Source organism: Brachyhypopomus gauderio, chromosome 1, assembly GCF_052324685.1.
Source record: "Brachyhypopomus gauderio isolate BG-103 chromosome 1, BGAUD_0.2, whole genome shotgun sequence".
Classification (NCBI taxonomy): Eukaryota; Metazoa; Chordata; class Actinopteri; order Gymnotiformes; family Hypopomidae; genus Brachyhypopomus; species Brachyhypopomus gauderio.
This window is the reverse complement of record NC_135211.1, coordinates 22,496,254-22,524,121: the sequence shown is the minus strand read 5'-3', so window position 1 is coordinate 22,524,121 and position 27,868 is coordinate 22,496,254. Positions and strand designations below refer to the sequence as shown.

At 45.2% G+C, this 27,868-nt stretch overlaps 2 protein-coding genes across 4 annotated transcripts in view; both read right to left on the bottom strand.

Annotated features, from left to right (window-relative positions):
• gnai2a (guanine nucleotide binding protein (G protein), alpha inhibiting activity polypeptide 2a) overlaps positions 1–13,189 on the bottom strand; it is a 42,254-nt gene extending 29,065 nt beyond the window's left edge. Inside the window, 2 exon segments of the mRNA XM_077003295.1 lie at positions 12,352–12,646; positions 12,998–13,189. Of these exon segments, the coding sequence (XP_076859410.1) occupies positions 12,352–12,469 (118 nt within the window). The 5' untranslated portion in view covers positions 12,470–12,646; positions 12,998–13,189.
• A 5,312-nt stretch (positions 13,190–18,501) lies between these two features.
• slc38a3a (solute carrier family 38 member 3a) overlaps positions 18,502–27,868 on the bottom strand; it is a 43,058-nt gene continuing 33,691 nt past the window's right edge. For all 3 annotated transcript variants that reach the window (XM_077003265.1, XM_077003275.1, XM_077003282.1), the window contains 6 exons: positions 27,391–27,470; positions 26,252–26,352; positions 25,731–25,855; positions 24,536–24,680; positions 22,763–22,866; positions 18,502–22,444 (listed from right to left, as the gene is read on the bottom strand). In XM_077003265.1, the coding sequence (XP_076859380.1) occupies positions 22,340–22,444; positions 22,763–22,866; positions 24,536–24,680; positions 25,731–25,855; positions 26,252–26,352; positions 27,391–27,470 (660 nt within the window). In that variant the 3' untranslated portion in view covers positions 18,502–22,339. The remainder of the gene's footprint in view (positions 22,445–22,762; positions 22,867–24,535; positions 24,681–25,730; positions 25,856–26,251; positions 26,353–27,390; positions 27,471–27,868) is intronic.

The following is a 27,868-nucleotide window of genomic DNA, read 5'->3' as shown; positions in this document are numbered from 1 at the left end:
ATCTAATTACACTTCACAGAAATTGAAATCTGGTGGGCCATGGGTATTTCTGGGATATGGCCTAATCATCATTCTCTCACAGGTATCCATGGTTACAGATCTAAGGCAAGAGAAAGTTATTTTAGAGGTAGCTGAGCTGTCTGTGAGAGCTGTTTGTGTCTGGAGGGTGTGTGTGTCTGGAAGGTGTGTGTGTGTGTGTGTGTGTGTGTGTGTGTGTGTGTGTGTGTGTGTGTGTGTGTGTGTGTGTGAACAGCAATGAAATTCCAGTTTTTGCAGAAGAGGAACACTGCAGCACACAGGTGTGTGTGCAAACACACACACACACACGCTGTTGGTTATACACATACATGTATGTATTACACCTGTACACATCACTGTACGCCAGTCCTCATACAGAAATGTTTTGCCTTAATATTTATGTCCTGAAACCCTGAACCAGGACAATCCTTCAGGCCCAAGTCCACTCTAATGGAGGCAGGACTTCACTACACAGTGTGTCCGCAGGTATGTCTGTGCGTGGGGACACAGGGCCGTGGAGGAAGGGGATGAAGGCGGAGCCATCCGGACGGGAGAAGCGTGAACACGCCAGGGCCGGAAAAAGCCTTCTCCATCGGGAATTCTGCATGCCATAACGGCGGACTAGCTCCTGTTTCACAGGCCCTGTGGTCATTCTCTCTCTCTCTCACACACACACACACACACACACACACACACACACGCACGCACACGCACGCACACGCACGCACACGCACGCACAAAATGTTCCCAAAAACATCCCAGTGAAATTCCCCAGTCTGTTTGCATGTTAGGAAGGACTCCTCCCAGCATGGCTGACACGGCTACTGAGTTAGACACAAAAGTAAAAGGACACGGTGCTTCACTCTCCACTCTGTGGAATCTAACAGGAAGACTAGGTGCTCTTAATGGCTGCTGCCATGGACATGGACCGCGAGACGGGGCGCGAGGGAGAGAGAGGAGAGAGAAAGAGAGAGAGACAGAGAGAGAGAGAGACAGAGAGAGGGCGGGGGGACTGGCCAGCAACAGCAGCATCTCTTGATGAGCCATTTCAACCAGCTGGCTTTTCCTCTGCCAGTCAGCCAGACAGTCAGACTCTTTGGCGTCTGTCTGCATTTGGTTCTTTTGAGGAAAACTAAAATGTGCTGGCCAGTTACAGCGCTGGAATCTACACCTCAAACACACGTGAGCATGCTCACACACGTGTGACAAATATCATTTCACCTGGCCTGCTGAACTCATACTGGCAGGATGTACACCACGGTGTATAATATACACACACACACACACACACCCACCCAGATATATGTGTGTGTGTGTGTAGATGTGTGTGGGTGTGTGTGTGACATAATTGCTGGTTGTAGTATGATGAGCTATAATCACATCACCAGGATATACGTCCATCCTTAAACAGCCAGCAGTTTCAACACATTTGATTGTAAAAACATTGATTCACCATATTCATTGTCCTTTCAGTACTACACACAACAGAATACACAACTTCCAGCACAAAACACACACACACGCACACTAGTCTAAGCAAACAGGAAATGCGACACTGAATGCCGTACTTGTAACTGCACCTGGAATCAGAGTCACACACACACACACACACACACACACACACACTACCCACAGAAGATAAAGCTAATGATTAGCTCAGTTAGGGCAGTACTGGACCTAACAAACACACATGCGTGAACACACACACACACACACACACACACACACACACACACACACACACACACACACACACACACACACACACACACACACAACACAAACACAAACACACATTCAAAGGTGAGTGAACAAAAACGGTCCATGGTTCTAATTTAAAGTGAAGAATCAGGACAGAGGTAGTGGTGTGTGTGTGTGTGTGTGTGTGTGTGTGTGTATGTGTGTGTGTAAGATTCCTGGCAGACTGGAGGGGAGACCTTGAGGTACTGTGAGCTATTTATAACTATTTGTCTTCTCAGGTGAAACTTTTTAGAGTATACTTCACATGATCTCACTAGGTCTCTTCCCCTCCCCCCGAATTCTCTGCAACATCTTTGAAAGCTGAAGTCCCCCCTGCCCCCGCCACGCTCTCACCCTCCCTCTCCTTTGCCCTCACTCTCTCCCTTTCCCTCCCTCTCTCCGCCATTCTCCTCACGTCCTCTGAGCCTGCAGCAGGACTCCAGCCGTGGGAGAGGGCAGACGTGGTGGTCCACACAGAAGCCCGTAATTACACATCACAAAAAAGACCTCAGACAGCGCTTCAGCTGTGGACCGCTGTGTTCCAGCTCCAAAAACCTCTCAGTGCCACTCCTCTCCTCTCACTCTCCCTTCCCTCCGCTCCTCTCCCTCTCTCCTCCTCTCCTCTCCCTCTTTTCTTCTTCTTCCATCTCCCTCTCTGTCACCTTTGTGTGTCTTCTAAATGAAGTGTTTAAAATGGATGTCAGCACACAGCTGATTGTTACAAGAGGACCAGGCTTATTCTGGCCTGGCAGAAAGGTTTTCTCCACCATAGACTTCAATTCAAAATGTCAAACACGTTGTTGAATAAAGAAAAGCCAGCGTCTGCACAGGTAAGCTCAGCTTTAAAGGCTCATCCTGGCATTCCTCTGCTTCCTCCAGAGACAGACCCTCGTGCCGTCTTGCTAATGACACTGATGTCACAGCCGACGGTTATGAAAAGGACTTGTTTCCTCTCCAAGTAATTATTGGGGAAAGAGTGCAGGGTGAGTTCTGGAGGGGAAGGGCGAGAATGGGTTTGAGGGCATAGGGGACAGTGTGAGGCGACCTTTTTGAAGTCAGGGCCCACTGTGTTTTGGATACTTTAGAGCCCTCGCTGCTCAGAGCTGGGGGCTTTCTGGGTGTTTAGGAAACATCTCCATTTAATTTAGAAAACGGTGTGGGGAGCAGTTCCGCTCTGGTGTTTCTTTTGGTTAACCCCAGCCCACAGACCCGTAACATTGCGACATTAGTGTTAAATGTGTGTGTGTGTGTAGGCACACGCTCACGTGTGCGTGTGTCTCTAAGAGAGGGACTCTGGTAGAAGGACAAACTGCATGCAAGTAACAAAGATCAAAAGAAAGACAGAATAAACAAGAAAAAGAGAGAATAACACCATACAAAATGAAAGAAAGGTGGAGAGGTAAGGTCCCTCTGAAAGAACACTACACACAAGGTAAACAAGGGTTGCCACGATATATCATTTCCTAATCAGTATCACAATACTGATACAGCATGGAGTCACAACATGCACATCAGCACACTTAACAAATGACAACTTCATTATTGCTTACCATAGAGCACCAAGCCAAGACAGAACAGCCAAAGCTAATCGGTTTGCTGCCAAGGTGACAGAGATTCACCCGTCTGCTTCAAGCCTCTAGTCACTCTTCAAACCAGAAGTGAAGAACTCTGGAACATCACTGCTCAGTACTTACAAACCTAACTTTGATCAAAGTCACTCGGGCCACCCAAGCCAGATCAAGTGTTCAGCAGGACTTCGATTACAGATGAGGCGTACCTCAGTTATTAGGCATCAAAATAATCACAATACAATATTAATTTCCTATCATGTAGCTCCTTTATATTCTATGGCTAAAACTAAGCCTACAGGTAGTCCTGCAGGCATGGGGCTGTCCTGCAGGCATGGGGCCGTCCTGCAGGCATGGGGCCGTCCTGCAGGCATGGGGCCGTCCTGCAGGCATGGGGCCGTCCTGCAGGCATGGGGCCGTCCTGCAGGCATGGGCCGTCCTGCAGAGCTCCACTACCACAGCCCTACAAAGCAGACACACAAGAACAAGGACACACATACACCACACACACCCCAAACCCCTGAATGTGAGTGTGTGCATCGAGAACAAATGCTATAAACTCAACCCCCAACCCCCACCCACCTGGTGAGTCGCTAACACAATTATATTATCTGCTAAATGCTGAATGTGCATTTATACCCAAACAATTGCCGGGAAGAAGCTCTTGGTTGTGTGTGTGTTAGACTGGCAGCTTTGGACTGATTTATTTGTGTGCAAGTGCTGAGAATTAAAAGTGGGGTAATTACTATGTCAGCACTGGAATGGTTGTGCTTGTGATTTAGCTCTGAGTATGCATGAGTGAGTGAGTGAGAGAGAGAGAGAGAGAGAGAGAGAGAGAGAGAGTGTGTGTGTGAGAGAGAGACACTACCATTCTCCACAGGAAGGGTGTACTCGCTTCCTGTATGAAGGGAACAAAAGGAAATCACAAACTTCAGCAGCCTGTCTCCCTGAGACCAGCTGAAACAGGAAGGGGGGGGAAGGGAACAGGAAATAGCCTCACTCCGAACACACCAATAAAGGCTCGGAGAGGAGAAGAGCTAAGATGAGACGAGGCAGAGTTTGGCTTCGACTCCTGGTGAGATTTGATCATGTGAGTTAGCAGGCAGCGCTAGAACAGATTCTGCTGCCTGTGTGCCTGGTGTGTGTGTGTTTGTGTGTGTGCGCGCGTGTGCCTGGTGTGTGTGTGTGTGTGTGTGCTTTAACGTGAACGGTAACATCACGGGAAAAGGCAAGATAATCTGATTAGGTCCCAGGCTTGGAGGCCCAGGGTCAAAAGGATAATTCAGTTATGGCCAGGCTAGGCCCACCAGTCCCTTCATTCAGCCACCTCTGAAAAACCCAGCAGACCAGCCAATGGCTACACTCCTGGAGCAGTAAGGGGTGGGGCAATATGACATGAACATAGTATCGCGATACCTGAAGACACATTCACACCTCACCATAAACAGCATGTTGCAATTTAGATTTTTAATTCATTTTACATACAAGCTGAACAGTTCCAATCCAATTATAAGCGAGAGAATTGTATATACTGTGAGAGAAAATGGAGACAAAACCAGTAATCCTCACTTTTTATAAGTGAGAGAGAGTGTAAGGAATAAAGGAAAGATAAGGCTTGCAGGTGAAATGCTGGGGTAATAAGGAAAGCCCCCCCCCAAACTCCCCCAGTGAGTGAGCCTACAGATCTCTCATAATATGGCGCATTTCCACTAGGGCCTGCTTGGCGCGGTACGGTTCGATACGGGTCGATTCGCAACGGAACGGTACGGTCGCGTTGTGTTTCCATTACAATGGTGAACCACCCCAATGTGGGTGGAGTCGCTGTTGGCGCGCGGGTTGTAGTGTCGTGACATCATTTGTATGCGACCACAACACTGGTCGATACCCCTTAACACATAGATTTATTATATCTCATTTATCTTTATCTTCATTATTGTATGTGGTTGCTCTAATTATTGATAATAATTTGGTATTACTCAAACAGGCTGAACACACCCTGCATAAAAAGCATCAGTCATACAATCAAATGAAATCAAACTTTATTATGAAATATAGATATTTAAAGTACAACATATGTAAATAATATAGTTATAGCTTAAAAAAGTGCAAAAAGCAAATATATACGTATAGCTTTATATGAAATAAATATTTATAGTACTACAAGCAACATTTTGTGTGCTTTTACTGGCGTCTGTCTCGCATGGTGTTCACAAGTTCGCCAAGCACCCCGAGGAAAGCCCGGTTGAAGGAAACATTTTCCGCCAACTCCGCTCGCCTCGTAAGTGGAAGGGGAATCTTGAACGTAAAAAATAACAAATATTAAACACAAGCATTTGCTGGAACCATTTCCAGTCTTTGCGGTTTGCTCTGCTGCGTCCGTTATGGTCCTTCACCGCCCGGTAAACGCGTTAAGCTTTTTTAGCTTGGACCGACCGGCACTGCTGAATGGACCGCTGGTAGCCATGAGTGGCCATTAGCGCGGAATCCTCGCTAAAAACCTTTACATTTCTAGTGGCCCCGTCCAGTTCGCCCTGGATTTTTTGATCGCTGATTATTAACAGAAAGGTTTGTACCTCGGCGTTTGACCAGGGAACAGACTTCGCTCCTTGGGTTTTAAAAATGGCTGAGGAGTCCATAGCATAGCGGAGGAGTCGCTCTCCTGACGCAACCTGTGACGACACTCCCTGGCCAATCAGTGTCATGCTGTTCCTCCACGTCACAGAACTGTACCGCTTCGGAACGGTTAGAACCTCGAGCGAGCAGGTACGAAAATAGTACCCGAAAGTACCAGCTAACCGGGACCTGGTACTAATGGAAACACTCACAAACCGTAGCGAATCGAACCGTACCGCGCCAAGCAGGCCCTAGTGGAAATGCGCCAATACTGTCCCCAGCACCAGCACTGCTGCCAGTGCTTGCAATGTGCTTCCTTACACACACACACACACACACACACACACACACACACACACACACACACACACACACACAAACACAAAGCTTCCCGAGACAAAAATCAACAATAGGGGAAAATACTCGCAACATATCTGTCCTGCAGCCATTAATGAACAACGGTTCTCACACAACACACCCATAACACCCGTAACACCATAACACCCATATCTCCTTCCTCCTCCACCACATCTGCTGTGGTGTTGGTTTCTCCACCACGTCGTTCGGGCCGTGGTGACCTCCCAGAACCCGCTGGGGCGTCCAAGGCCCACGTCGTTCCCGCCGCTGATGACCCAGTCACAGCTGCTAAAATCAGCCAATCTGCTCCTTTCCTCAAACTCTGGGGTGGCAGACACTCATGACAGACAGCCAACACGCAGATACCTCACGCTGCTTATGGGTGTGTCTCAGCAGGTTTAGCGGCTTATGTGCAGGAATGTCCTTCATAAAGCTAAACTGCAGTATGACGCAGTTTTGAAGCAACCTGCCAGTTCGGTCGTCATGCCGACCCCCCCCCCCCCCACTGCTTTGCCACTGTTGATCCCACCAGGCCAAGATGTCAGGCTCAAGATGTCAGGCTGAGCTAGAGCAGAGCACTGTGCACACGGCCCCTCCGTCACGGACTCAGTGTGTGTGTACATAACACAGGAAAGCAAGAAAAGGTCTTTCACCCTGGAGGAAATGCACCCCCCCTCCCCCCACACAGGATCCCTTACACGTATAGCAACATTAACAAAGGTCGTGACCTCCCAAGCAGCGGTCCATGAGGGACCCTCTGTGTCTCTCATCAGATGAGGCAGGAACACTGTGGGCCTGGACAGAACCTGGGACGTCTAGAGGAGACAGACACTCTCCCTCAGTGTCCAAGTCCCCCCCGAGTCTGTCTGTCAGGTGCTCTGGCTGTCACACTGTCTGTCTCTGACAGCATGGGGATAATCAGAGGCATTCTACCCCAGAGTTGCTCCAGGCTCTGCTATATTTCCCTCAGACTGCTCTGAGCAAACTCAAATCAGCGGAACCTGGCCTCAGGTCAGTTTGAGAGGGGGAAGTTCATGAATCCCAAGGCCAAGTCTCATGGCTCACTTATCTGAAAGTTTAGTGAGCAGGCTGGAACAAACCCCACTGGTTCTGCTAGCACGTAAAGAGAGAGAGAGAAACTGAACCACATACAGAAATTGAGTGTGTGTGTGTGTGTGTGTGTGTGTGTGTGTGTGTGTGTGTGTAAGAGCGAGCGGGAGCGTGAGAAAGAGATTCTTCAAGTTTCCAATGTGAAGTTACGCAACTCCACTCGTATCACCATGCTGGCCATTCGGCTGGTCGAGGATGCAGCCGCCACGTTCTGCCAGTGCAGACATGTTTACACAACAATGGCAGCCAGACAGACAGGCAGACAGAGACAGACGGGCAGACTGACCAACCTATTAACTGCTGGACACTGCAGTTAAGCTCTGCATTCTCCCCCTCCCTCCCCACCCCACCCCTCTCCTTCCGTCCCTCAGGCTGCTGGAAGACATCTAAGCCCATTCAGGCAGAAGGTAAACGAACATGGCCCTGGGGGCCTCACAAAAGCCCACCGAAACAGCTTCATACAAGCACAGCAACTCTCCCGATCTAATGCACAGGCAGGAGGGATGTGGCTGGTTTCAGTGGTCTGCTTCTAGAAGATGTGATGTTTGGTGAAGGGAGGTGTGGGGAGAGTTTGCGTGCGCGTGTCTATGAGGGTATGTGGCACAAAGGTCACTCTTAGTGGTTGGAGCAGTGTAATTACTGTTTAATTAAGGACAAAAAGTTTTTAGCTGCAGCTGAGCAAGGAGAAAAAGACGGAGAGAGAGAGGGAGGGAGAGGGAGACTGAGGATTAACACCATATTTCTTTGATTGCAAACTGTGTTGCACTCAATTCAACAGTTGAAAAACAAGGTCAACACTTCGCTCCACGCTCACGCTAAATGGATCAACACACACACACCAGCAGATCCTGATCAATACTAATCTTCAGTCAACGTACTACAAGTCTCACCAAAACAAATCTCTGCCAATCAGCACCCTGCAAAATACAGCTGGTACTTCTGCCCTCCACCCAAACCCAAACCAGAGCCCACACCGCCCTCCACATAAACCCAGAGCCCACACAGCTCATGAAGGTGTCCCTTGTCCTTCACTCACACATACACCCAACACGTTCCAAACATTATCACTTTAAACACATTACAGGAACTGATTATTAGTCATGGTCATTAATCTCGGGTGACTTTCAGCTGCAGTGCAAAGGTGAAGATCAAGGCGATATCAAAACCTCAAAATCACCACAATTCGAAGGGTGTAACTAAACTGGGAACGCTGGTGTGGTCTGTAGACCGTGACTCTCTCAGAAGAGCGAACAGCCACCGAGGCTACGGCATGAAAAACGCAGACTTGGCTGTAGTAACAGATGAAGAAGCAGAACTAGATCCGAGTGAAATAGGGCACATACACATCGCACAAACATATTCCCTCAACAACACAACAGACAATACCCAAGGCTGGCCATCACATGCCCCTGTGGTTGAATAGAACTAGGGAATATTCCAATGTATGGCAGTGTAGAAAAATCACCATCAGGATGGTTGCCACAGCGTGCATGCGCTCAAGCATTTCTCAAGCTTAATAAAAGATTAAAGCAATCTTAGAAGATTAAAAAAAAATAGAAACAGAAAGAAGACTGCATTGGCAGAAAGAGGGACAGGATGGTACACACTCAGTAGTGACCTCCTCACACTGCAGTCTGATGGCTAAAGGTGTACGTTAAAAATTGTTCTCTTTGTAGTGCATAGACAGAGCCCAGAGCCTGCTCATATTTAACACAGCACTTCTTAACTGCTGACAAGCAAGTTTGAACAGAATACAGGTGCTTGTTCTCTCTCTCTCTCTCTCTCTCTCTCTCTCTCTCTCTCTCTCTCTCTCTCTCTCTCTCTCTCTCTCTCGTAACCTCAAAGTTATACCCAGGTGTCCCAACAGCCATTTCTCTGTGCTGGTGAGGCACTGCATAAATCCCACCAGCACTGTAGAGAGAAAGAAGCCATGCTCGTTTTGACCTTGCCAAAGGGGACAAGCCCACAACACACTCCTGGAAAAACCTGTTCAGTGGTGAGAGCTGGCTGCTTCAATTTCCAAACTCCTGCAATGTCTGCTGGGAGTATTCTGATCCACTCCTCCAAGCTTCTGCTCTCTCAGAGGCAAAATATAGACAAGAAGTGAAAATAAAAATATAAGGCCTCGACAGAACCTTGGCGTGTGGACAGAACCGGTGGCGTGACCAATGGAGCTTCACGTGAATGACGTTTTCCCGGGCATCTTTGTGTCTCGGCTCCCGAGTCTTGCCCAAGCTGCTTTCGCATGGAGCCAAACAGAGGGGGAAGAGGAAGCGATGAGGAAGGAGAACAGGACTGGATGCTCTGCCACACTCGTCTACTCACTGACACTGCAGTGATGGAGGAGGAGGAGGAGACATGGGAGACACCTGAACCTACCAGAACACTGTTAGCCGTGTTGCTACCTCAGCCATGGTCGCCTCAAAAACACACAGACATCATGCCTCATAATTATAAAGTAATGATTTACTTTTTAATTATACGGGACCTGAACGGGACTTGAAGGGACTTCTATAAAAGACTCACTTGTAGTCACTTATTTTGGCTGCATGTAGCCAGTGTGAGCTGACTACATGCAGCCCAGGCAAAGATTCCCTCTCTGCGCTTTCCACACCACCCTTCCCCCATCTTCTACCCAGAATTCTCCATCTTCTACCCAGAATTCTCCATCTTCCACCCAGAATTCCCCATCCACACAGGAAAACAGGGAGGTCCCTTCACTTCAGTGGAATACACTGGCATACTCATGCATGCATGTTGTGATCACTATCAAAACTCTCAGTGGAAAACACCTAAGCCATGATGTTGCTCAGAAGTAAATCCATGCAAACACTCTGGAAACAGGAAGTGTAACCTCAGACCTAAATTACCTTTACTTATCCAAATGCACGTTACCTCAAATACAAAAAAATTAATAAATCACCAGACAAACCAACCAACGAGACTTAAGCTGCTATCTGTACAATCAGATTATGTAGACAAAAAAGAAAAACAGAGTAAACAGTTGAAAGTGTTCTGTGAATAGAGGCGTATTAGAACATAGCTGTCTGGTCTTCTCTGTGTAGACGGCCTAAGCTCTGGGTTAGAGGGAGATGCAGAAAGTATGAGGGAAAAGTTCAAAATGTCCGTCACCCCCCTGAGCAAGAGGGCAGGAAAACGCAGGAAAAGAATAATAAACAAACTCAGCGCTGGAATTCACTTCAGCTCAGACCACTGCACCAGACTAAATCCTGGTCAAAGTTCAGAAATCTGAGGAGCTGACCACTAACCACCTGGGTAACTGAGGTTTCAGCTATTAAAGAGAGAGAGAGAGAGAGAGAGAGAGAGAGAGAGAGAGAGAGAGAGAGAGAGAGAGAGAGAGAGAGAGAGAGAGAGAGAGAGAGATCCTAAAACATCAGGCAGAATTTAAAAAGTGGAGAAAGGACATCAAGTGATGACTCTCGATTAAATGATGAACGCGCTTAAACGCCCCTTTTAAGTATCCCCTCGAAACGATCATTACGTGATGTAAATGTGGACTACGCACAACTCCTATGACGCAACGCAGACGAGGAGGGGTCGGGCCGTTACCATAGCACACGTCATTTTCTGTCGAGACAACGCAACTTGAATTACGTTGTTGGCGAGATTTTCCCTTTGCGCAGTATTAGGTGACGAAAGCCCAGACTTGTAGAGTTGGGTGTTCTAGAAAGGAATGACAACACAGCGCAGGTTAAGACTGTCACTAATGAGCCAAGTCGCCTGGCCGTGCGTCACGCTACATCCTCTCGAGACGTGACTCAAATCTCGCATATGACGAACGCTCATCTGCACTGCCATTACAGCAGGCGGCTATTACAATCGCCACAGGTACGAAGCGGCACCGACAGCACGCGGGAGAGACTTCGCGAGCTGTCCCACACAGGCCGATCGCAGAGGCTCGCCTTTGCTCGCGCGCCTGAAATGTGAGTCTGTTGTTTGGGAAACAAACACCATTATGCAAGATGATTAACAGCTTCTGCCTGACATTGAAGTGTGCAGAGAGCGACCCAGCGCAGCACATGCGCCTCGGCTGAAACTCATGTCCAAGCCTCGAGCGACACAGCGATTAATTTCAGATTGAGATTAGTCCAGGGGTGTGCATAGATGACTTTCAAGATCAACAACATAACTTCTCGTTCGTTTTAAACAGTTGCTTTGGATTCGGATAAAAAAAAGAGGTCTTCTGAACCTGTTCGGTGGCTAACCGATGAAACTAGCTTTGCAATATTCCCTTTGGGGTTTTCCGATAATGTTCTCACAGTTCGATTACCCTGATGCCATAGAAGACGAAAAAGAAGTCGTATTCTACTACCAACAATGTCAGCAGGCCTTTAATGGTGCCGCACTGATTCTCTGACAGATGACGAGAATCACTGTAACTGTGGGTCGCTCCAGAGTTTCCTTAACACATTTTCTTGGGCCGAGGCCGAGCCTGCAGAACGGCCCACTGGTCTGTTCCAAACACCCCTTCCCTCCTTCCCTCCCACACACACACACCTCGGCGTTTCTGCCAAAACCGAGCAAAGGGCAACTAGAATATGACGCGATCACAACACTCCACAGGGGACACGGCGGTGCCAGCCGTGTCAAAACACCTCCCCACCCTCCCCACAAGACGACAAAAGGGCAGGCTTGTTGCAATCGACTTGAACAAATGGAAAACCCCTTATTTCGGCCATGCCATTGATTGAAAAAGGAAATAAAAGACAGAAAGAGGGGGTCGAAGCTGGGTGCACATCCGAGACGGTACCAGTGACATAGTGACAAATCCAGTGCAGCGGACCAACGTGCGCGCTCACGAAACCAGATAACACGAATAACTAAAGGCATTTTATTTTACAACGGCTCTTACTAGCCCTGCCAAGAAGGCGCAACAGGCGGGCAAATGACGAAACAGCTCGAAAGACCAAAATTCATTACTTACCCAACAACAACAGTTTCACTTCTTTGGCCGCTTTTTCCCCGTCCTCGCGGAGGTTTCTGTCTATCATCTTGGACCGTTCGGCCGCGGCTTTGTCCTCCTGACTGACGGTACAGCCCATGGTCCCGAGTGCTCGCTTCAGGGCGCCGGAGATAGGGAATGATCGTTTGGAGAAAAAACTGGAGGATTTACTCCCTTTCTTGCTGTTTTACAGCCCTCCAAGACCAACACCCTCCGCTTGAACAAATATACTTCCCCTCTGAGTAAAAAAAGTAGCTTTTCAAAACAATACTGCAACCTGGAGAGGAAAATATGCGTAGAATTACACCAGCGAATACAAAACAGACGTCAAATATAGTCAGATTTAACTGCAGCACATATGCATGAAAGGGACAAACGAGCGATCTACATAAAACAGCGGATTTTACGGATCCCAAACTAAAAGTAACCGGACTAAGTAGTCGGACATCACGAGAAAAGGACCAACTTCAGCGCAGTCTTCACGGGGCAGAGAAGAAATCCAAAAAAAGTTCAGAAAGGATCTTCGACCAGCCACTGGCGCTTAGGCAGTTTAAGTCAAACAGAACTTCACCAGCGAAAGCAGAAACGACTAAAAACGATAAAACGTGAAAATGTAAAAAAGCCCCACCGCTATATGTCAGTCCTGGTCCTTTCGTTTTCTCCTCTCTCCGATAATCACAGTGGTTTAAGGCCTTTCAGCGTGCGCCGTTAGAAAGCCCGTACATACCGCTCTGGTTTACTTCAGTTCTCTAACCTGCCACACCCGAATAGCTCAGAAGTTCTCTGCCAGCGAGCCGAAGACAATTTAGTAAGAGCCTGGATCCGCACACTGCCAGCCCTCCTCTAAAACGCCCACCGCGTGTGCTGATGGGAAATGTAGTGTCTAATGCACACGCTTCAAAAAAGATACATCAAAATATTTTAACTAGAAGACATTAATTTAGAATGTTGAGGTATTTACATGAGGTGTTACGTATGACTTATTTTAAAGGACTTACCAAGTTTTGTTTACTTTGTCATGCTAAAAGGAGGACTCTTGTTGTGCAGTCTACTATAGTACTGACACATTTGTTCAGTAGTTCAGCAGCGAAAACAAAATGGCTAGAATAAAAAAGAAATCTATAAAAGTAAGCGGTTCAGATTAGTTTTTACATAGAAATCTTGTCACGAAGCCCACATGGGAAAAAAGGCTTTTCCGTGCTGCCCCCGTGTGTACAGATGTGTAATTACGTAAAAGGGCGAGTTGTGCCGTTTGTTTCTGAACCTGGTAGGCCTATCTACGTTTTAATGAAAATCTATCACCATAAATGAATGAACTTCTTACAATTTTGAGATTTCTCTCTTGGTTCCACGTTAGCAACAACCAAACTTGTCTCTGTTAGGGTCAGTTTTAAAAACGCGTGCTACATTTACAGCGAATTCAGCTGAGTATCTAAACAAGAGGGTTACAAATGATAACGCTTGGTTGAAGTAATCTTTATTCTGACCTATTTACATGAATACAATGGCAATATATGCGATATTTAAAACATGAAGCTATGCTTTTCCAGCAAATGAAACTTCTAAAATAACTTCCAGGCTAGTTGAGATTTTATACATTCGTGCAAAGTATAGTGTTTTGTGTTGAATTCTGACATATTTAAGATTTACCTGTTTTTTTTTCGTAGCTTAGCGTGGGCTGCACACCCTTCCGTTACTGTCACGTTACTGTCACGTGCATTACGATTGTACCATCGACCGTGCAGTCTTTTTTACATTGTAAATCAGCCATCTATGATCCAAACAGGCTTCATGTGTGTTTGCTTTGTTTGTTTTGACTGAACCGTCAGCTTCTGGAGTAAGAAGGGGAACATGTTGCCACTAACATGTTGCCACCGGATCTCTCCATAATTAAAACCAGACAACGCAAAAGAGTTTACTGCTTTCCTGCCAGTGGTTCCTATGAACATGTCATCGTGAACCCAAAGTAAAATGAACAGGCCTACCATGGAACAGAGGACTGTATGCATTCCTATGCACTCCTCTACAGACACAGTATTTATGACTATGAATGAAAACGATATATTTGGAAGGTCGTTTGGAACATCTAAGACGTTATGAAGTTAAGAAGTTCTCTACCAGCAGGCTGAAGACAATTTAGTAAGCAGTTGGCTATGCACACAGCCAGCTCTTCTGGTGGTGTTTCAACTCTGTTTGTGTTTGATGTCACAATGTGAAATGATAATGAATTCAGCTCATTGTATTCTTTCTTCTACCACATTCTGTCCCTGATTACATCCCCAGATAGGAAGAATACCACAACACAGGTCAAAACAGCAGCAACAAAGATCCCTCACACACTGCAACTTCCAGGAGTAACACTGAGAAACCCACCTTAGTGTCTGCCACGCACACACGTCCCCAGTCTGGTCCTCTGTACCCTGTTTTTGGCTCACAACTTTAGTATAAAGTGACATTGCTTTAAGAACACACTTTGGCCAGGTAACCTGATAAGAATGAGGTTTGAGATTAAAGAGCTGCATTTAAAAGTCTCGCAGCACTGGACGAGTCCCACCAAAGCGCCTTTAAGTTGACAGAAGACGAGCGGTTTAAGACTCTGACAGCCTGGGAGCTGATGCTCTTCACCAACTTGACAGTCCTTGCAGCTGCTGAACCTTCTTCCAGATGGCAAGAGAGCGAACAGATTGCGGGAGGCGTGGGAGGGAGCGTCCAAATTGCAGGAGGCGTGGCCCGAGTGGAAGATGTTCCTCAAGGGCTGGGGGGTCTTGCTGACAATGCATTCAGCTGGTCACGCCATTCTCTGTAAATCCTTGTGATTGCCAAGTGAGACAGTGATGCAGCTGGTCAAGCTCTCTGTGTGCTCCTGTAGAAGGTGGCGAGGGCGGATGGGATGATGTTTGCCTTCTGGAGGTGCTGGAGGAAGCAGAGGTGCCGGCCTCTCTTGGTCCAGGAGTTGGTGCTGGTTGTCCATGTCAGGTCTTCCAGGAACTTGATGTCCATCACGTAATGTGAAATAATTTACTCCCAGGCAGGAATGAGCAGCACGGGTCCTCCTGGAGTCCAGTGTTCATGGTGATGGTATTGGAGGTCATGCTGCTAACCCAAACCCACTGGAGTCTCCCAGTGATGTATGATCATGATATTTTTCTTCTATATTTATCATGATATATATTTTGATAAGTTGGCCAGTTTGAAGAGTAAACTAAAATGCTAAAACAGGTAGATGGACTAACATGGGCCTGCATTTGTAACATGATTGTAACATGGGCCTGCATCTGTAACTTGATTGTAACATGGGCCTGTATCTGTAAAATGGCTGTAACATGGGCCTGTATCTGTAACATGGCTGTAACATGGGCATGTATCTGTAAAATGGATCTGTATCTGTAACGTCTTGGTTTTCACTGATTGACTGTTTTTCAGACAGTCATAATTTATGCTTCATGGCTTTTTAGACAACCAAATCATATATAAATAATAGACTAGCATAGAAACAGCCTTTGTTGTCCCACAGAGGGGAAATTTAGGTGTAACAGCAGCCACAGATATAAAAACAGGACAATGTTAAAAACAACAACAACAATAATAAATATAACATATACTGTACAGAACGATACCAGTTTTGGGTTCACTTGAAAGTGTACATGGTGTGCATGTGTATTGAACCCTAAACAGGACAGGCTATTTATAATGTACTATACATTACCATACAATATGTGCATGCTATTGATTGTAATTTTGTTGTGAGCAGTGGTGGTTATAAAGTCTTACAGCTGCTGGGACGAAGGATCTCATTGGTGCATTTAGGATGAAATAAGGCTGTATTATCATTTTGTCAACAGTTTCCAACATTGGAGGATTTCACAAGTTCACATTCATGTCCTTCTCGGTTCCACTCATCTTTTCACTTGTTTCCATAACTTTCCTCCAGATCAGTAGTTCAAACAAAGCTTTATAGTAGAAAAGGGCCGTGTCCTTTTATGTGCATGTCAAAAACTGCAGCCCAGTCACGCGTGGTTCTGTTTATGCTAATCTTACAGGCTGTTAGATCCATATCAAGTAAAAATGTCAAACATTTATCATCATTATCAGCAAAACCCAGTATCCAATTATGAAAAACTAAGAGATAGTGGGTCCAGCTTATCAGTCAGCTATTATGGAATGATTGTACTGAATGCCAAACTGAAGTCAGTGATCAGCACTCTTGACTGGTTTTTTTGTCAAGGTGTGCTAGTGTCAGTTGTAGAGCATGCGAGATTGTATACTCTGTGGAATGGCTGCGTCTGAATGGAAGCTGCAGTGGTTTCTGGGGGAGGAGTTCAGTGTGTGGTCCTGATGAGACTCACTTCATCACGATTAATGGAAGTGCTATGGACCAATAGCACGTGAGGTTTGGCACACACTGGTCTGAAGGTGGCAGGCCAGAAGCACTGTGGGACTGAAGCTTAGCTCGGGGAGATGTTGAAGACATCTGTTAGGTCGTCAGTCAGCCAATCAGTGTGGTTTTTGAGCACTCACCCAGATAAATTATTGGGTTGTGTAGCTTTGTGTGGATTGATTCTGGAGAGTGTCTTCCTCACATGCCCTGAGGAGAACTGGAGTACTTGACTAGTTGTGGTAGGGGGGATTTCTTGCCAGGACAGTGTTGGTGCTTCTAATTCTTGTTTGTGTCAGTATTGGCAGCATGTGGTGTAATCTGACTGGCTGGGCTGGAAAGAAAGCCTCACCACACACTTTGTTGTTGAATTTGCTGGTGATTTTTTAATGGTTTTTGTCAGCATACGCTGGTGTACAGGGCAAGTGTACAAGTGTACAGGGCTGAAATATGGTTTGAGAGTTTGAGATGGGGACTGGGCGTGGATTTGTATGAATAATTTTGTTTGTGTTTTGTTACTACTATTATACTTGCTTATACATTTAAATTTATGGCATTTGGCAGACGCCCTTATCCAGAGCGACTTACATTTTAATCTCTTTTTTTTTTTTAAATACAAGTGAGCAATTGAGGGGTAAGGGCCTTGCTCAGGGGCACCTCAGTCATGGCCTCAGGTCTGGGAATCGAACCCACGACCTTCCGGTCACAAGACCAGTTCCCTAACCACCAGGCCATGACTGCCCAGCTTATACTTGCTACTATTATACTTGCAACCCCCCCCCCCCCCCCCCCCCCAAAAAAAAAAAAAAAAACCCAAAAACAAAGAAAGTCATCACAGTTATCTGACTGTAGTCCATACAGTTAGAGCAACACATTTTAACCTTTGCCATGTTAGTTGCTAGGGAATGAACACGCCCACAATAACAGTGACAGTCAATGTTCAATTCCACCAGCAATGAAAGGCACTTAGACACTACCTCATCATTCCCTCACCATTCTGTGTGAAACCAGAGGTATCAGTCCACTTGGAAGTCAGTTGGACGGCTGGTAGTACAGCTGCGTGAGGGATAGATTTTGTTTCTCATTATCATAAAAATAAAACTGAATCAGAACGTGTTAACGCATGAACACAACTGCAATACCACATTTTGTGGTACACCTGTCTCCAGATGAGGACTGGGAGGGTGACACATCCTCACTGTATGGAGTGTTTTGCCATGAAAACGCGCAGGGAAAGTCATACGTGGAATGATGCAATAGCATTTGTGTTGTCTTCCAAAAAAAAAAAACACCAGCAAGAAGCAAGAGGTCCAAGTTGTTGAGAAACATGACAGAAATAGAGATGACCATGGTGATGTTGTAGAGCCCCTGCCGCGGGTCCCCCCCCCCCCCCCCCCCCCCGACTCTCCTGTTCTTATCACACGCAGCACGCAGCCACACTCTCTGCTCCACCATCCTTCACACCACAGGATTTGGTGGACGGCAGGACAAAGTGTTCTGCAAAACATTGCAAAAGTATTGTGGAGCACACAGATCTGACCCTGCAGAGATGGGCGATTTCTCCGAATTAAAACAGCATGAGATCCCAGTCATGCGTTGGTTAGCAGGCCTCTCATGACCAGACCCAGATGTGCTAGATCGTGGAAGCGTACTGAACCTTCTGTGATGGATCTGTGGCAGAAAGGACCACAGGACCAAGTGGGAAGCCATGCTGTTCCCAATGACTGTTGCACAATCAAAGACAGTTAGGAAACAAGGAGGTCTTTTTTTTTTATTGCAACATTGTTTACAGTACAATAATTGCCAGCCATTTACTCAGTATATGGAGAATACAGAAAAATAAGACATTTCAACTGGCTTTTTTAAAAGCACTTTTAAAAATTATTACATTGTTTTAATTATTAGACTAAACATCTGCCTATTTACAATGTACAAACTAGATGTGTGTGTTGGATATAAATGGTTTACATTTATTTACATAAATTATAAATGCTGCCATATAAGTCATGAAACCATAAAAACACTTACACACTAATGAGGTGTTCATTAAGTCATGAGGGAAAAGTAGATCTCTAGTAGACATTTAAAACACACAAATGCTACTTTAAAAAGACTGCTTTATGTCTCCCTCTGGTGTTCATTTATGGTATCGTGTAGACGTAGTCACTGTTTACAGCGATTTTTCCCCAACTGCCCAATAGATTCCATGTCAACACTTTACACATACGTTTCAAGCCTGTTCATTCAACTGGAAAAAAATAAGCAAAATAAAACACAGTTTTAAAATAACAAACTATTTCCAGCAATACAATCCATTCAAACAAAACTTCTGTTTTATGTCCTTTAAGAAATCGTTACGTCAATAATCTCACTTCAGAATGCTATATTTTACTCATTCGGTCATATTAGGAACTCCATATTAGTAACAATTTCTTTTATTAAAATAATTGATTTTGTTAGATATTAAATATATCATTTTAGCCACAAGATTGAATCATGACATGTTTCCACAAAGAAAAGGCAATTTAATATGTATGTGTAATTTAACTCATAGTAAAGGCTCCTAAGGTACATAACGTGTGCTTTAAGAGGAAAATTAGACGATATGTTTTAAAAATACATGATCCACAATTTACATTTGTTTATGGTTAGGAAAAATATAAAATGTTTTCATTCTATTAAGTGGAAAAATATAAGAATATGGTTACTCCATACAATCAACACTCACACTAGTATTAGATTTTTGCCTTCCTGTCATGAAAAATACTGGCAGTTCACTTGTAATGGGCACACAGCCCCCACACACAAACACTCACCCAAACACAGCCCCCACACACACCCGAAGACAACCAAATACATCCACGCACACCTGAACACACCCAACCACACGCACACAAACCCGAACACACCCACGCACACTCAAACACATTCATACAACCATACGAACTGTGCACTACTGACCTCATAGCTCCACAGCCATTCAGAGGTGGTATATTGGCGCTGCTAGGAGCTAACACACTGTTTGCTTAAAGCACACCACACGAGAAAATGAAAAATGAACATATGGAGAACTTCAAATACTTCAAAGTCTCAATCCAGAATCTCTCTGCGTCCGGCACAACAGTTTTTGGTACAGCAAGGGATAAGCAGACCGCGTCAACAGTGACAACGGCGCTACACGAGCCAAACCCAATGGAGCACACTCACGTCTCCTGGCTAGCGAACCTCGCGGGTCGGCTTGCCACTTCGGAACTGGCCTTGTAACACGTTACTGAGCGGTCTGAATTTCTGACAGCAGCATCTTAAGTGGACATTTAAAACACAAAAGCAACAGATTACAGACACACTGGTGTGGATGGAGAACCCACCCATGCACTCTCACTGGTCAACCTTTCCACCAAACACTTCACCGAACTAGTGTAAAAGTACCACAAGGTTAACTAAAGACATCTCACTCCTCACACGATTTTGCTGTTTATAGATACTGTACGTTACACACTACATCCACTGATTGGGTTTTACTATATTTTATACACTATAGAGGGGGCAGACACTACACACACACACTTTGCATTATGTTGCACAGGTTGTGTAATATATGTTAATATAGTATAGGAAAAAGGTAGCTGGTCTTGTACAATGTGCAAGAGACACATAAATGCATCACCTTCCAAAGGATTTGTGAATATTTTATAATTAGTAATACGAAGGCCATATAACTCTGTCTATAAAATATATTAAGTCATAAGTGTATCATAAATTAGAGTTGGTCTCTATAGCAAGTGTTTAATGGCTCTATATTGTGCTTTACAGCAGAAAGTGCTAGGACTACTGGTCATTATCTAATGCTCGTGCTCAGTCAAGAATTAGCCAAGAACTAACTGGATTCCTCAACAAGAACTGAATTGTTATAATGATCGAATCAGCTATAACAACAATATATAATGATTGTTGTAACTGAACTACATAACAATCATTCATCAGCTCGATCAGATTAAGCTTCACGTCCCTTCTGAAGTTGGAGTTCTGTGCTATGTTAAATCAAATACCAGCTAGAAGCTCTGATCTCGCACAGCTGTGACCTCTGAAGCACGGGCATGCGATGAGGACGGAAATCATCTACAACACAGTAAGTGAGAACCCTGCATGGCATTCATGTCTCCCCACGCCACCGTCTCCAGATGCATCTGCTACCTACCACCTCAGATTTACTGCCCTCACTTCTACCCCCATCTTCCCGACACCTGTCCTGTGTCCTGTCCTCCGACACTTGTCCTGTGTCCTGACACCTGTCCACTCTATCCTGTCTTCCCGGCACCTGTCCTTTGTGTCCTGCAGCTGCGATATTTACACCCTTTGCTGTATCCTCTCTGCTGAAGGACGTTTTATTTTCTTTTGTTGATTTTTGGTTATGTCTGTCTACTTTCAGCAGATTCCCAGAAACAACCTGGAGCGGCCCATGTACACCACTACAGCAGTACAGACCCTTCCCACGCAGGGTCATCCTTTATTACTCTACAGTAGTTTAACACTTAAATATAAGTCTATTTTTAATTAATCCATGTACAATTTGAGACGATTTAAACTGGTCCATTTATGTCCTATAATCATTTGAAATTCTACTCAAATCATGTGTGCTTAATATCAATCACATCAGCATCACATTATGCACATACAATCTAGAAATGAACAATATATAAATCCAGACATATCAAAATGACTGACGCACCTTTTTAAGTCACCATATGTACAGTTTGCATAAGTGTCACATGAATACTGTGCTATAGACGCTAATCGCTACAACGGCAACGGACCAAGAGAATGCAGGGGCAAATGTCAGCAGGGATTACTCAAGTTCGCCATGACTCCACATTGTCATGGCAATGACCTCCCACCCCAGTAGCTCTAAATTACCAGGCATTTCTCGGTTATTGCAGAGATTATTGCCATGTAAGGGACAGACAGCGAGGTGAATCGATATCATAGTTGACTAACGTACCATCAGGGTTTTAGAGTAATGCCACTCCACAGAAACACCCTGTTTTGATGGCGCCAGCTCTTTCTATGCATGGGGTCAAAGGGCAAAGGGCAGAGGTCATGAATGGAGAGCTGTGGGAAAACCAGGTGGGAAGGGGGAGGTGGCTTGCAGCTGCTTTGAGGGTCAGGATAGTGAGGCTGCACAGTCTCCACAGCACAGGCGGGGCCTATCAGGGCGGGGCCCATCACTTCCCATCTAGTTATTAACTGGTGACTCTGTCAGCTGGTTTAGAGCTTGCTAACTGCTGTGCTCTGCTCAGATTGGCCGGCATTTGGAGGGAAGGCTTCCATGCCAGACTTAGGATGGCCTGGAGCAGGAATCCGCCTGTGATGACTGCACCTGATGTGACCGCATGACAACTGAGCTAATTGGCAGGACTCTGGTGTCACTCGCTGTCATCTCGCCACCGGTGCTGATATTCAACGGAGAGACTGTGCATACTCTACAGCACCTGACCCGACACAACACAGAACATAAGAATAACACACACAATATCAACAAAGACTCTTTAAAAAACGCAATTAAAACCATGAGACAATAAAAGCACGATAGAATGTCTAGTGACCGCTGCTCCCTTTGCTGTTTCCTGATGTCCAGTCAATGATGATGAAACTGAGGCTCATTATCATGAAGAGGAAACCCAACCCAGCGAAACAGGCAGCCTAGAGAAGAGAAGCAGAAAGAGAGGAGGAGCGAGAGAGGGAGAGAGGAGAGAAAGAGAGAGGGAGAGAGAGAGAAAGAAAGGGAGAGAGAAAGAGAGAGAAAGATTGAGATACAGAGAAAGAGAGGGAGAGAGAAAATATAGCGTTGGTCCTCACTGTTAAGGCTGATTATAAGGAAAGTGTGTGTTGTCCTCTCACTGGTGAGACATTGAGTAGAAGACAGGTGTGTGTTGCTCACTGGTGAGACTTTGAGTGTAAGACAGGTGTGTGTCGCCCTCACTGGTGTGACTTTGAGTGTGTGGTGTTTGTGGTTCTCACCAGGATTTTGGGTAGTGAGCGCATGGGCTCCTCCTCTTTGGGAACAATACGAATGTAGAACACAGCCGGGAAGATGAAGATGAGACAAGGGGCTGATGTAGCGCCTGGAGGGAACACACAATTATAACATACATACATAACATACATACATGCACTACATATCTACACACAAACACACACTCAGTCAGACACAGTTATATAACATACATGCTTGCTGTGAGACACCCCACCCACACACACACACACACATACACACACACATGTATGTATATGTACACACACCACCACGCGGTCTGAGGTTTAAAAAATCATATAAGACATTCTTCCTCTTATGATCCCAGTTTCTGTAAAGATGTGAGTTCTGTAAAAATGTGGTCAAAATCTGAATTCCTGACCAAATAAAACCTGCTGTTTTTGGACCTACCTGATGGATTTTTCCATAATCCTCTTAACATCAGCACAATGCATCAGTCTGGGGGATATTTTTATGTAGCAGGAACAGAATGCTGATCTGGGATCAGCTTATGCCTTTCACATTCTAAAGACATTAATTATATGCATGCAGGTCAATGCATGACCTTTGACCCATATATGCAGCATATGTATTGTAAAGGTGGCTTGTGTGATTTGATTAGCAAGTATGGTGAAACACAAAACCCACAACCCTCACACTATCACCCACTCTCATTAAATAAATATTCATTAAAAAAAAGAAGTTTGTATTAGAGATCAGTTCTCCAGTTGCAGGTCCCAGAGCATGTACTGGGGTTTGCGGTGCTCATTCCAAAGGCCGACATTAAAATTGTTCGGATGAAGGGGCTTTTGCCTCTTACACAGCATGAGAGTGAACAAGTTAAAGGGGATTATAGAGTGGAAGATTAAGGGGGACGTTGTGTGAAAAACACAAACACATGAAAATTAGTTGCTAGCTACCATAACTGTACTAGCTGCTAGCCACAGTGCAGTGCTAGCTTGTATTGTTAGTGGGTCATGTTAGATAGTTAGTCTGTTAGCATTTGTGGTCAAGTGATCAGAGGAACAGAGAATGGCTCAGTCCTGTAAGATCAGTAGATTTGTATCACATACTCTATAACTACTGGGTCAAAAAGAGGCGCCGTGGCGTAAGCTATCTCTCAACGGCAGTCCAGCTTGGCACACCGACTGCTTTCGACATTGCCAGGGTTCACTGCACATTTTGGTAGAAAGGTCAAAAAGCAATGCTGCTGTATAAATGTGAGACTATGGCCAGTGAAGCCCACATTATTGTGCTATATGAGTACAGCTATAACACTGAACAGACTCAATCCAGTCAATTTGTAAACAAATGCAAAATTGCGTCAGCTGAAATGGAACAGAGAGCAGTAGCTACCCTGAGGTATGAGCTGGAACATAGTCCTCTTATTAGATCAAACAACATCACTTAACAATCATAATCAATAATAATATACACAACACTGAACATATATGATCAAAGCTGCTTTGTATAACTGAGGGGTTGCCTAACTGTAAAGGTAGTTTATAATATGGAGTGTTGAAGAAGGAGAGAGCTGAACTGAGAATGATGTCAATTAATATCCAGTATGCCACATATTTAAAAAGCAGCAATCATAATTAATAGCATATTAAGGATTATATAGAATTTTAGTGAATTATTTAATAACTTTGATTTTGCCTAAAATGTCTTGGTTTACACTACAGCAAATACTGGTAATGAGCCTTGAACAAAGTAATGCAGCTGATTCCAAACGTTTCAATAATAAGATCATCACTGACCTATGACCCCAAAGATGCCAAGTATGTTGGGGGCGAAGATGACCAGCAGGTTGATGGTGGTGAGGAGGAGGATGGCGATGGCGATGTGTCTTGGCCACCAGAATGTCTTATTGGGGAAGAAGAGCTGCTGGATGGCTCTCCGCACCTGCACACGAAACACACCCAACACAGTATCATAAACAAAATGGAACACAAACAACAAGGTATGACAACACGGTATCACAAATAACACGGAACACAAACAACATGGTATCACAAACAACACGGAACAAATCCAGCACAGTATCACAAACAACATGGATCACAAACAATATGGTATCACAAACAACATGGAACACAACCAGCACAGTATCACAAACAACATGGAACACAAACAACATGGAACACAACCAGCACAGTATTACAAACAACATGGAACACAAACAACATGGAACACAACCAGCACAGTATTACAAACAACATGGAACACAAACAACAAGGTATGACAACACGGTAACACAAACAACATGGTATCACAAACAACACGGTATCACAAACAACATGGAACACAAACAACACGGAACACAAACAACATAGTATCATAAACAACATGATATCACAAATAACAACAAATAACAGGAACACAAACAACACGGTATCACAGATAATACGGTATTACAAAACACAGACACCAACACACAGCCTGCTGTCTTCATTCAAACTAGAAAGACCAACAATTAATCTGTTAATTAATTAATCAATCAATTAATCTTCATTTAAATAAGATTCAAAACAACAGAATCTTGCTGTCTTCATTTTAAAGCAGAAAGACTTAGTGCCAGACAGTCTTTGTTTAACCTGCTGCTTCATAAACATCTGGGAAAAGGTTTGCTTTATTCACACTCTAAAATAGGACTTCAGTCATCCAATAAATAATTACGTTTTCTAGCACATAAAAAGTGCTCAGTGCTAATTAATTTAGGAGCAGCCAGTCTCATGAGCAGAAGAAGCTGCATGAATTAATCAAGTTGCTGTTTGTTCTCACCACTTCAGTGTGCAGGATTTGAATGTGTGCACATAATGCTGGATCATTGTGGTGTGTATGTGTGTGTATGTGCATGCGTGTGTGTGCATGTGTGTGTGTGGGTGTGTGTGTGCGTGTGTGTGCATGTGCGTGCGTGTGTGTGAGTGTGTGTGTGTGTGAGTGCTGACTCACAGGGAACAGCACGATGGGCACTGTGAGTGTGACAGCGGTCAGGACAGCCACACGCACGCACAGGATCAGAGTATCATATGGGTCGATCTTGCTGTAGGTGTGTAACAGCTCAGCTTCAACATTATCTATATACACACACATGTACACATACACACACACACACACGCACACACATACACCCAAAGATAGTTACATGGTAGCAGCAACCATATAGGTTACAAGAAGAGCAAGAAACCCACTCATAGTGGCAACATTGAACGTCATGTTCACTTTTGACCACTAGAGGGAGTATTGATCTAAATTTTTGCTACGAAACTTCGATTCCATTATCAATATTAGTCATATATTTTATTTAAAATTATCATTTACAAGATTTATTTAAAAGGGATTATTTAAAAGTCATTAACCTCATACACGGTTTACATCTGCATAAACTTGTTACTTGAATGGGTCTTCCCTTTTTATTGAAGAAAGGAAGGAATCAATGACCATATGACCCAATCGATGCCTGCGTGTCTCACCGTAGAAGGTCAGATATCCAAACAGCGCAGCCAGGAAGTACATGATGTACATTACAGCGATGGAGATGTTTGAAACATGCTGCATCTTTTTCTTGGTGGGGCTGAAATCAGAAAATATTCAGATGTAATCACCCACTCACACACACACACATTTACGGCATTTGGCAGACGCCCTTATCCAGAGCGACTTACATTTTTATCTCATTTTTTTTTTTTATACAAGTGAGCAATTGAGGGTTAAGGGCCTTGCTCAGGGGCACCTCAGTCATGGCCTGGGGATCGAACCTGCGACCCTCCGGTCACAAGACCAGTTCCCTAACCGCTAGGCCATGACTGACACACACACACACACAAACAAACAAACACACACACACACACACACACACACACACACACACACACACACACACACACACACACACACACACACACACACACACACACACACACACACACACACACACACACACACACACACACACACACACACACACATTCCTAGATGGCGTGGGTCCCTGTTTGATGACGTGGGTCTCGATCTGATGACGTGGATCTCGGTCTGATGACGTGGGTCTTGGTCTGATGGCATGGGTCCCTGTCTAATGGTGTGGTTCTCGGTCTGATGTTGTGGTTCCCTGTCTGATGGTGTGGGTCTCGGTCTGATGGCATGGATCCGTGTCCGATGGTGTGTTTCCCTGTCTGGTGGTGTGGATCCCTGTCTGATGTCGTCGGTTTGAACAGGGCTCCAGGCAGCTCTGGATCATCTCTGAATTAGCTTTGCGTGGCTCCACCAAAGCTCCACCCACTCCTAATTGTCTGAATGTCATTATCTGGGCTCTGTTGACAGCAGTAGGTCAAACAGGCTATGCAGTGCATGTATGTATTCTGTATCTCATGCTCAGTCATGTACGTAGCGTTTTGTGCATCACTGGTTGTAGAGGAGTTGTGACATGCCAGCTGCCATATGCACTGTGCACATTGGGGTGACAAATGACAAGCCAAGCACAACGCAGGGGCGTTCACATCCAAGCATCCCAGACCAGCTGACCAGCACAGCAGCATTCACCTCACACCCAAAACACAATCCCACCGACTGCTGCCAGGCCTTTGGGGTCGGCACAGAAAAACGAGGCACCTACTTGCGAAGCTCTGTGTATATTGGTAGGACCTCTGGGTGGCACACGAATGCAAACGCCAGGATGGGAATTGTGTAGGCTGTCTGGAAACACAGACACAAACACAGACACAAACACAGACACACACACACACACACACACACACACACACACACACACACACACACACACACACACACACACACAAGGAAACACATCACTATGGATACCAAGGCTCTGATCACAGATTTCTTAGACACCAATCCACCACTTCATAGTCCATTAAAGACTAGAGCGCTTCACAGAAGGAGAATTGTGTAGGAGACTAATTCTCGATGTAAATCTGGAGGCCCTTCAAGGCCAGGCTGGTCAGAGACGCCAGTCCCACGGGTCCAGAAACACATGACCTGGGCTCACCAGCTTGGGAGAGCAGAGTCCAGACCTCTGTACTGCCTAATATGCTAATAGTCACATATGGAAATGATCAACAAAACATGAAAGA